The sequence below is a fragment of the Pseudochaenichthys georgianus genome, chromosome 11 (genome assembly GCF_902827115.2).
Source record: "Pseudochaenichthys georgianus chromosome 11, fPseGeo1.2, whole genome shotgun sequence".
In the NCBI taxonomy this organism is placed as follows: Eukaryota; Metazoa; Chordata; class Actinopteri; order Perciformes; family Channichthyidae; genus Pseudochaenichthys; species Pseudochaenichthys georgianus.
Genome location: NC_047513.1, coordinates 22,944,046 through 22,955,494, shown reverse-complemented (window position 1 = coordinate 22,955,494; position 11,449 = coordinate 22,944,046). Strand labels below are relative to the sequence as shown.

Sequence of the window (11,449 nt, the reverse complement as noted above, 5' to 3'; positions counted from 1 at the left end):
ACCTGGGCTCACTTGTTGTACAATCAGTCATTAATAACCTGTGCTGTTATATGTGCTATATCATCAGCAATGCAGAATAATAATACATAACCTGTAAAATGCTAAATGACATCATATACAGCCCACTTAACTGACAAATGATTAAATACTCTTTTCTGCCTGAAATGTTTTTCTTAATTTTCACCTGCTTGACTTGACTTTTCACTTAGATGCACACCCATGGAAATAAAGCTGTAAAAGAATGTGGTTGTTCTATATCAGGACATTGTCATCATGTATTGCTGAACGTGTTAAGAGTCTGCGGAACACAGTGAGTGTATTGCTCTGTTTAACCGTTAAACAGGTGCATTTTGTTTCAGAGAATATTGCAGCTGTTGATTTTGGAGCTTTAACTGAGGATGTTTGCCTTGATAGATTTCCAGGACAGTCCCTTGAATTAACACAGCAATCTACTGGATTGAGATTTGTAAATTGCAATAGTTTTAACACTTTTACCTAGGTCATTTTTAGAGTTTGATTTCGATAAAACATAACTTTTTTTAATGGGTCGGGTATCATTTCAGTATGGTCATGTGCTGGAGTTGCTGGGTTGGAGCAAGGAGAGTGCTTGAACTAAACGTAAAAGGCAGTTATCAGTCATGTTTGTAGGGGTGTGTGTCACTGTGCACCGAATACCAGCTGGCACAAAAGGAAAAGTTAGCAGGAACTGTTGGATGGCGTTCGCCTTTAAATGCCTCATGTGGCTCAACAGGCTTTCCATCTCGATCACCTGAAAAAAATCAAACAAGAGCAGCAAGCACAGAGCATATGAGGTCATCACACTGAGCAAATAGTATACAGTAAGCATCTGTATAAAGACTGTGGGTGCAGGTCTGAATCGGAAGTGCATTATTTTATTGTACTCGAAGAAATGCGGTGTATACACATTTTTATGAAATTATTATTACTGATTTTTTTTTTTATAAATCAAGGTCTTAATTTTCTAGTTGTTTAAGATTGTAATAAATGTATACGTTGGATAACTGGGCAGAGGCAGCATCCATTTGACCCCATGTTGACTATGGGACAGTTGGTTGTATGTTATTTAATTAGTTGAATATGTTTATAAGTAAAATAGAGACTATGTTAAGTCCTACATTATTACATCAGCATAGGGACAGTGTCTTGTAGAAGGATCCTGTGGTATGATTTTGTTTGTACTGTGCTCACATGGTGTATATCCGTAAATAAGGATTATTACTGTACAGACAACCTGGGTGCAGTACTCCAACTGATTGGTCTGGTAGCTACAAAAGAACAATGCAAATATATATCTGCAAAATAACTTCAGCTGTCAGACAAATTAGATGAAGAGGAAGTGTTAGGTTTAAGGTTAAAGTATCTTAGAATTGTCCTAAAAAGCCAGTAGTTAAGGGCCAAATTGTATTTTTTATTATCATTTGTTGAATCAATTTAATATTGTTTTATGGTAAAAAAAATATGCTCAGGTATGCATCTTGTGTCAGTGGCATCCGAGTCATAGGGTTAGGGTTAGTTTACTGATCAGTGTACTAAATGTATTGCACACAGATCAGGGATTCTAAAGAAGCCACCATACTGCCCTCTAGTGATCATAGAACGTGCTGCAAGTGACTTTTTAAGTATTGGTGCTTCTTCATGTATCTCGGGCTGAACAGAACTATTCCTAATGTACATGTGGAGGCATAAATAAAAGTATTTGTTAAGCTTGCATATCCAAGTCTCCTCAACACACTGAACTCATGCTGACTCTCAGCCTGTGACGAAAGTGAAAAAACATTCATGACTGCAGTAATGCATGAGCCATGTCCTTATTAATCTAATATCCATGTGCATTCATCACTGCAATTCAAGCCTTGATCCAAATCACAGAAATTTATTTGGATGCAAAAGCAAGGAAAAAGCAACATCATGGATGCATATTTACAAGAAACAATGCACGTTAGTAATCACACATTGGCATGGACAGTGGTCAACAGAATGTTCTGTACATTAAATTGGATGTACTGTTGAAAAGCAATTAAAGAGGGGGAAAGTAAAAAGTAATATGGCTGTGCTTCCACAATAGGAAGATGTTTAAATTAATGATGATATGTCATCATCAGCCAAACTAGAACCAAAATACAGTGACAAACCTTCAATGGTGTCATTAAACATGAAAGCACTTAAGTCACTGAGTAGTGTGTTTTGGAACATTGGACATGCTTTATTTCAGAACTTTTCACAATTTATTTAAACATCTCACATATACAAAATAGGTACAATAGACTTTGTGGTTTCATTTTTTAAGAGAGAGAGGTCGCCTAAAACCATTCAGAATTGGATGAAATATGTGCTGTCAGTATGAACCACTTGGTGTGGGGATTGAAGAGTAAAAAAGCCTGAACAAAACCAAAACAAAAAAAACCTTCTTGACAAAACAAAAAAGAACAAAATAAAAACCAGACATTAGATTTAGGAACATTCCACCTGCTTAAAATGGGGGAGTATCAGGAGACCAATGCAAGACTCCTCAAATGTCAATACAAAGTAATACAGTAAAAAGTGGTTTGCTCGCAGCTGCATATTAGCACCATAGATCTCTGCTTCAAGTAACTGAGCACCTTCCGAAACAGGACAAAGCTTGAAGCATTGAAGCCTTAACATCTCGGTTGTGGACCCAGCTTTTGTCGAAAGTATTTTCTTTAAGTACAGGCATGAGGTAGCTTAAACCTTTTTTTCATGGAAATTGTGGTTTTAAACCTCCTCTTTGGAAGAATATACAAAGACCCACAAATTGATGCATACTTTCAGCGTCTTTATTACACTTCTTTTATTTTTTACAAAAGGATGACATGATGTTCCACAACAAGTTGTTTTCCCGCGTCCCTTTGGGTTGCTGTATTAATTTGCATTGCACAAACGCTCAATTCAGTCCGTTCAGTCCTCTCAGATAGTTGCTCATCTTAAGCAAGTGGATGTGCAGGGGGAAATCAGCATTCAGTATAAAAAAACAACACAGAAAGATGGGCAAAGATTTTGTTTTTTCGTTCTTTCTCTCTTTTTGGTGTTTAATTTATCATGAGTCTATTTATTTGAAACAAACTGGGCCAATGTCCAATCCAAACTCCTGATCAGCTCCACCAATGTTCCAAAGGTGCAATGTCGAGGATGGGGAGGCGAGATGGTTTATTTGTTCTGTACTCAATCACTGCCCTTGCTCCATTCACCAGTGTGTCTCTGCAGGTGTAAAGGAGGAGAGAATCGTTTAGAATAATGGCAAAATGCTTTTAAAAAAACACACAGCTGTAGGACTTATTAACTCTGTCTTTTGACATTTAAGGCAAACAAAATAGCATCTATCTCATGAATAAGGATAAAACATAAGTGATGAGAAGACCAAAAAGCTACTCACAGTGCAGCCATCCTCCAGCACGGAGAAGGTTGAAGCGGCTGTTGCCCTCGGCTCTCAGCTCCACATCGTTGGATCCCTGGAGAACCACAGCCTTCTTCAGGTTACCGGTCTCCTCACTCATGTAGGCATTGCTGTTCTTGCAGTGGTAGGTGATGTTCTGGCTAGCCTGGTTGGACAGAAGGCGCATGAAGGCAAGCTGGGTGGCCATGCTCTGGGGGCTGAGGGTCTCATCATTGTAGGTGAACTGCAAGGAGGAAAGAATGACAGTCAACATTTTGGATAGTCAGTATTGTGTTGTCTTCTGTGCTTATGTGGTATTTAAACCCCTTATATTTCAGAAGAAGCCGAGTATGTCTCTTGTCTGTAGCTCTCACCTCAGTACCACCGTTGATGGTCTCTCCGAACCAGACGTGCTTCTTGGTCTCTGAGCTTCTGAACAGTTCTTGCGGGCAATGCTTCCGGGCTGGGCATGGATGCAGGTCTCGCGGGTGTCGAAGTTGCAGAAGACCTTGATGGCATCACTGATGCATCCCTGGTTGGGGTCAATGTAGTAGAATCCTACAGGGTAGACAAGTAGAGTCAAATCGATGGAATAGAGCATTTAAAGGCTCCAAAAGACATCTAAACATTACTGAATGGAGCGGTATATTCGCCACATGGTGCTGTCAGATTATTGAGCTTACCGCTGCTCCACTCGGGGTGGCTGAGCTTGATGTCACGGCAGGTGCGGGCAGGGTTCTTCCTGGATCCCTCGGGGGTGAGCATGTTCTCGATTTGGGAGTTGAGGGACTTGATGGTGGCATCGACCTCGTAGTCCTTGGCTCTCAGAGAGGGCTGGTCAGCTCTGTACTCATCATATCCACCAGAGACATCATATCCACCACCAGCGGGACCGGCAGGTCCGGGCATACCGGGAGAGCCGGGAGGACCCTGATATGGATAGGAGGGTGGATTTATATGTAGATAAAGTTGCATTTGGATATTTTTCTGAGGATCCTGGAAAGTTCAATGGTGCTTAAGTGTTACAAGACTCTATATGTGCTTACAGCAGGTCCAACGTATCCAGGGGGTCCACGAACACCGGAAGATCCAAGAGTTCCATGGCCGCCGGCTCTACCATCCTTACCAGAGGGTCCGTGGGGTCCAGCAGGTCCCTGAGAAGGAGATCATCACATGACACAGTCAAAAATGTGTATTTTTTTGGAAATCCAGATTTTTACATGATTGTATATCTCCTGCAATTTGTGCTTAAGATATCCTCATCATTAGCTGTGAATGCAGTTCATAATATTGCAATGAACACTCCTTTAGACTCAACTTAAATAACTCCACTAAATTCCATATAAGCACAGGACTTGGGTCTATGGATCCAGGTGTAACAAGAAAACCACTGCTGTATTGGTTAATAGGATGCCACTCACTCTGGGTCCAGCGTGGCCGTTAGCTCCATTAGATCCAGAGTCACCAGATGGTCCCTGAGGGGAGAGAAAGTACATCATTAAATGAAATCGCAGTTCGGATGCTAGATTAGGTGATATCAGCAGATCAAGCTGGATGTTTCCATATTTTGTGGGCCTCATGAAGGTGGGCAGTCACTCACAGAAGGTCCGGGCATTCCCTGGAGACCAGCATGTCCACGCAGACCCTTCATGCCTCTCTCTCCATTCTCTCCAGCACCTCCCTTCTCACCACGGGTTCCAGCACCTCCCTATGCATATACATAAAAACATGTTACACGGGTGTACTTTAGTTAATGAACACAGTTCTGTTTTACTCCTAAATGTGTTTATTGTAGATTTACTTACAGCGGCACCAGCAGCTCCATTGGCACCAGCAGCTCCAGAGGGACCTGATGGGCCCTAAATACAAGAGAAAAAGGTGAAGTGATGAAATCTATTTAAAGGTTGGGTATCCCGCAAATGTTGCAACTTGAAAGGTTTGCTGGATGTACTTACACCCTCTCCGCGGTTTCCAGCTCTGCCACCAGCTCCACTAGGTCCAGCAGGTCCGGGGGAACCAGAAAGTCCTGATGGACCAGCAGATCCAGGCTCACCACGGTTTCCCTAAACAAGGTGGAAAAATATAGATTGGAGTACAGCGTACATGTATGTTTAGTCTCTAAACAGGCTATAAGGTTTGTGAATGGATTGTACCTTGAATCCAGCAACACCAGGACGGCCAGGGGGTCCATCATTACCAGAGTTACCCTGTAGATAGCAAAGAATATTGCAGTTAGCATAACACGTTTTTATGTTAGTATCAGGTATCATGTTAAGTAGTGGTGAGTTCATGTTTTTGTACAACTACTTCGTTCCTATTATTAGCCTGTACAATCCTTACCTCACGTCCAGCCTCTCCCTGGGGTCCAGTCATACCGGGCATGCCATTGTTTCCAGCGGGGCCACGGGCTCCGGAGGGACCAGCAGGTCCAGATCTACCAGACTCTCCCTGTGATTGGATGCAGAGAAAACCAATGAATCAAATACAATTAAAGGCTGATACAGTATGGGATTCAGTGTGTATGCAATGCACGTTTTACAATCAATGTGTTCTTTCAAACCATCCTGCAATATTGGCATAGGGACTATCGACCAAGTTGTGTGGTATTTAAGATGCATACAAATCTTACATGCAAGTCAATTAAATGTTTTAAAATTCCATATGCACAAAGCCACAATCATGATAAATTGGAATCCTGTATAAGTTTTACTTACAAGACCACCAAGACCACCAGGTGTACCACGATCTCCTCGAGAACCAGGCAGACCAACAAATCCTTGAAGTCCAAGAGGACCACCGGTTCCAGCAGAACCAGGAGCACCCTAAACACAAGCAGGACAAGTGTTACTTTAATGATATGGATATAAACGTAATTAAATGTATGTATGAGGCTGTTCTTGTTTCACAGCTATAACTTACAGGGGGGCCAGACTCTCCAGAGGGTCCCTTCTCTCCAGACAGACCAGAGGGTCCAACCATACCCTGCTCTCCAGAAGGACCAGAGGGTCCAGAATCTCCACGGAGACCACGAGGACCATCCTTACCAGAGGGACCAGAGGAGCCGGGGGGGCCGACAATACCCTGAGAGGAAAATAGGAGGAGAAGGTGTTCATGTTCATTGTGATCGCTCTGTTTCACTGATATAAAAAGCAGAATGATTTTTGGGATGAATTGAAAATGTAATTTAATGTAAGAGCAATACTCACGACGGGACCAGCAGCACCAACTCTGCCAGCAGCTCCAGGGAAACCAGTCAGACCCTGACATCACACACACCATCAAAGGTTACACAGTGGTCATCATGAATGCGTGGTGGATCAGTTTGCATCTATCTATGTGTGTGTGAGCAGACATCATAAGAGTAGAATATTGGTCCTTCTAGGCTTAGATTACAAACAATTAAAAGAAGACAAACCCTTTTCAATTTGACATTTGAAATGTTTACATTTTGAAAAAGTAGTACTGCTGCAACTGTGTCGTAAACATTTTTACAAAATCTTCTCTCTTGACATGGGACATGAGTAAATTGGCTCTTTTCAGTTTTCGATGTTGACTTCCACTCACTACATGGGCTGGAGGCCTTGACTTGAATTGAGATGGCCAATGAAGCCAAATACACTTGTAAAGTCAAAGTGAGCAGGTGCTTCAATCTGTGTTAAGTATTCTGTCATGTCAGTCTGTTTTTTTCAGTGCCTTTAGGTGTAATCAGGTGCAATTATTTTGTATTTCGTTATGTTTAAATACTCACATTGGGTCCGTTGTCTCCACGGCCACCATTAGGTCCAGCAGGGCCAGAAGGACCCTAGATAAACAAAAGAAGAAATACATTCCATATTAGCATAATTTCATCTGAGTTTGTGAATGATTAATATGTATGTCTAGTTAATCTGTACTAACAGCAGGTCCAGACTGTCCAGAGGGTCCAGAAGGTCCGGCGCCACCAGTTTCTCCCTTAACTCCACCAGGTCCACGCTCTCCTCCTACTCCAGTTTGACCATCAGAGCCCTATACGCAGGAAGAGCATTGTGGCTGGGTCAATATCTGGGTAATTGAATGTGTGGGTATGCACTTGTGTCATAAAGTAAAATATGTTTTGAAAGGTGAATGGCTGCCGGCTTACAGGGGGTCCAGCGAATCCAGGGGCTCCGGAGGGTCCAACCTCTCCACGCTCTCCCTGTGGACAACAAGCTATGAGTTAGAAAGACCGTTTATTCTGCACATTAAAAAGTCGTATGGAGAGTTTAGATCTTCATCTGATATTTATGCCAACGGGTAAAATGTTTGTTATAATGAATTAATTCAGCCACAGCTACTCACAGAAGTTCCACGAGGTCCAGCGATTCCAGAAGGTCCGAATCCACCGCTCTCTCCCTGGAGGAGAAAAAAATAGTGTTTCATTAGCTTAGCATTGTTTAAATCATTCATCCATTTATTATCACCCATCCATAAATGAACAGAATAAAATAGTTTCAAACGTACTGACTTGACTTTGTACCTTGTCGATAAAAGCCAATTAGCTATTTGATTTGAGAACTTGATCAACTGATATGAATGCTAGTAAATCGTTTGGCTTCTAAGATGGATAGAACATAATATCTAAGATATGGATTTGGCATGGTCAGCCAAGAGATTATTTAAGTGATTTTAACAGCAAGTCTTGATGGTTTTCTTCTGTTGGTCACTTTTACGATACTCTGTCAGCCATCTTGAATAACGTTGCATGCAGCCATTTTATTTATTGTAATGAGGCTCTGTGACATTAATTAAGCTGTGTAAACTTTGTTCAACCCAAACAACTTAATTGTCACTTTTATTTTTGCCATTGTTTGTTTTTGGTTTTCAAATATCCTCACATCACCAACTTACCTTATCACCATTGGCTCCAGTGGGTCCAGGGGGTCCAGCGGGTCCAGCCATACCCTGGAAAGAGACAGGAGAAGACAATAAGAATAAGGCTCTGGTTTATACATGTAAAGTGTTTGGCTACCATTTTTACATCAAGTGCCTCAAGAAGAGTTAGAGATTTGAACTTACACGGCTACCATCTCTGCCGGTGTTTCCTTCGAGGCCTCCGTGTCCACCCTCTCCCTATAGTAGAGAAAATACATGGGAATGATATACATACATTCTCATCAACAAGTTATTTTGAGGGCTAAAATCCCACTCTTTTTTACTGGTTATAGATTTTTGGAATTTACCTTCTCTCCCTTGCCTCCAGGTCCACCAGCGGCTCCACGCTCTCCGGGCATGCCACCAGATCCTTGGTGTCCGCCTGCACCAGCAGCTCCAATAGCACCAGGCTCTCCCTGAAAACAGACATGACAAATTATGGTATGTATTTTACTCAGCATGAATCTGATATAATTCAACTTTGCTACCATTTATGCGCTAATCATTTTCATGCTTAACTTTGCTTCTTAAAGCAGTGCTATCCGCTTACCTTTCCACCATCAGTTCCAGGGGCTCCAGCAGGTCCGCGGGGGTCCCAATGGTCCCTGAGCTCCGGTTTGTCCAGCAGCACCAGGGTTACCACGCTCTCCCTGGAGGAAGAGTGAGTCAGTACATTGTCTTTTTATATATCTGAAGCTAATTGTTGCTGATGTGCATTGATTTGGTTCAGGCAAAAAAGGACTGAGAACAGCTCTGGTTTTGAAAGGCTCTGTAGTAATAATGACACGGATATGTGAACGCACCTTGGCACCTCCAGATCCAGCAACTCCCTGGTCTCCGTGGATACCCTGTAGAGAAAGTAATGATGGGTTAGAAATGTACTTTTATTAAATGATTTCTATGGTTGATGTGTAACATGCTGGAAGTCACTGTGTTGTTTGTGTGTTACTTACTCTCTCGCCAGACTTGCCAGCACTTCCAGCACCTCCAGCGGGGCCGGGCAGACCCTGAACACATCAGACAATGCATCAGAACCAAATGGACTCAGTGCCATTCAAATCTACAATTTAAGTGATATATCGCATGTATCCTAGAGCTGCAAGGTTGAATGAATCACTGAAAGTAATCACCAACTGCTTTAATAATCATTCAATCGGTTTGATGAAAAAATTCTCAGATTTCAGCTTATTAAATATAAATATGTTTCTTTACTCCTCTATGACACTGAACTCAATATCAGTGAATTGTTGACTAAACAATACATTTGAGGATGTCATCTTGGTCTTTTAAAAATAATGATTTTTCAATTTCTAACATTTTGTAAACTAATCGCATTATAATCCATACATTAGGCGACAATACAAATAATTGATAACAGCTCACCTATCACCTATAGATACTAAGACAACATTTAATTGACTGAATTTGCTCTGATGAGGGCCCTTTCTTTAATGTATTTGACACTTCCTAGCTAATTGTACAATGAGCAGGGAATAGGATCAGAGGATGGATCCGAACCTGGAAACCAGGAGATCCAGAAGGTCCCCTGCTCTCCCTTGTCACCATGACCGCCCTGCAACAAGAGAGAGAGTCACATTTGAAAAACAACACACAGATAGTAACAAACCTCACATTATAAAGGTTATATGTAAAGAGGAAACTGCCTGTCAATGAGGGTGATATTCTGTATTCAAGGATACTTACAGCAGGTCCAGAAGCACCAGAAGCTCCATTGTTTGCCATCAGCTCCAGGGCCACCCTACACAGGAACATAATGACATGTTTTAACAACTGACAATGGAGCTGACAGGTTTTAAGAGTTTTAACATAATAAAACACCTGCTGGGTGCTTTTACTTACTCTCAGTCCAGTGGGGCCATTAGATCCCTTATCTCCGGCCCTTGCCCACCATCTCCCTAAAAAAGGTAGGATGTAGGTTAAGCACAGGTTATGATAAACCAAAAAACAAAATAAAGGGATGCACTTAAAAATGCTCATCTTCCATTCTTAGCTTTATTTCTACTTACAGAAAGTCCTTTGGGTCCGGGGAAACCGATATTTCCAGGCTGTCCTCTGGATCCGGTAGGGCCGTTAGGTCCAACACGGCCATCTTGTCCAGAGGGTCCCTGTCAGAGGAAACAGAAAGGACAGAAGAAGGTCATTTTAATTGCATTTATAGAGGCAAATATCTTCATTAACAGCATAGAATTAAACTAATGGAAATGTGGTGTCCCAAAATGTTGGTGGATCATTAATAATAAATGTACAAGGTTCAGTGTGAAATTCAGATTTACTTACAGATGGTCCTTCCTTTCCTGCTGGTCCGGAGCTTCCGGGGCTTCCGAGGAGACCCTGTTAGAAATAAACATCAGTCATTAGGTTGTATGTATTATCATATGTTAGTACGGACCCCTTGGGCTCACTACCTTTTAACAAAATATTGTGTTTTATAATGCACACAAGGCAAATGTACATCAAACAACAGCCTTGTACTGAAGCCCATAACATCCATTCTGCTACACACTGTTACATCTCAGCTCCAATTAGCCCAAGACCTATTCCCAATTGAAACTACAGCTAACATAGAGAGCAAAAAACTCACTCTGAGACCAGCTGGGCCAGTCTCACCGGCGCGGCCAGCATCTCCGGGGGCTCCACGGGGTCCAGCATTACCAGTAGAACCACGGGCACCGGGCATGCCCTACAAACAAGAAACAAGGAGGGTCCAAGATAAATGAGGAGAACATTTCATGAACGTACCTTAAAAGTAAAACTTTATATTTGTATTGTGCATGTTGATGGAGTGAGATTTGTTAATCGAACACTTACAATGGGGCCGGTTCTTCCCTCACTACCTTCAATTTCAGAATTTAAATGTATTACCTCCACCGAGGTGATTATGTTTTATTTATTTGTTAGCTGGATTAAAAACAGAAACAACTGGCCTGAATTTTCATGACATTTTGTGGAAGGTTACTTTTCACTTTCGATAACATATGGCCATGTTGGAGCAGTCACATAATGCAAGTACTATGCTGTCACAACATCTGAAAATGAACCGTTGAGTATTTCTAATTGCCAACAATAATCTTAAATTAAAATAAATCCTGCTTACCACATTCCTGGTGCTTTCAGGCAGGTGCAAGC

At 41.8% G+C, this 11,449-nt stretch overlaps 1 protein-coding gene across 1 annotated transcript; it reads right to left on the bottom strand.

The window, feature by feature from the left end:
- Window positions 1-2,800: 2,800 nt before the first annotated feature.
- Window positions 2,801-11,158, bottom strand: LOC117455301 (collagen alpha-2(I) chain-like). The gene is given in 39 exon segments (XM_034094747.2): window positions 2,801-3,145; window positions 3,147-3,212; window positions 3,214-3,237; window positions 3,413-3,442; window positions 3,444-3,656; window positions 3,787-3,851; window positions 3,854-3,970; window positions 4,096-4,342; window positions 4,459-4,566; window positions 4,834-4,887; window positions 5,013-5,120; window positions 5,218-5,271; window positions 5,368-5,475; window positions 5,566-5,619; window positions 5,753-5,860; window positions 6,127-6,234; window positions 6,332-6,493; window positions 6,619-6,672; window positions 7,161-7,214; window positions 7,310-7,417; window positions 7,533-7,586; window positions 7,730-7,783; window positions 8,279-8,332; window positions 8,447-8,500; window positions 8,611-8,718; window positions 8,853-8,894; window positions 8,896-8,952; window positions 9,106-9,150; window positions 9,256-9,309; window positions 9,821-9,847; window positions 9,849-9,875; window positions 10,007-10,039; window positions 10,041-10,061; window positions 10,163-10,198; window positions 10,201-10,218; window positions 10,330-10,428; window positions 10,601-10,654; window positions 10,905-11,003; window positions 11,132-11,158. Coding segments are annotated over 38 exon segments (2,832 nt in total). The 5' UTR covers window positions 11,001-11,003; window positions 11,132-11,158; the 3' UTR covers window positions 2,801-3,088.
- Between the last annotated feature and the right edge of the window lie 291 nt (window positions 11,159-11,449).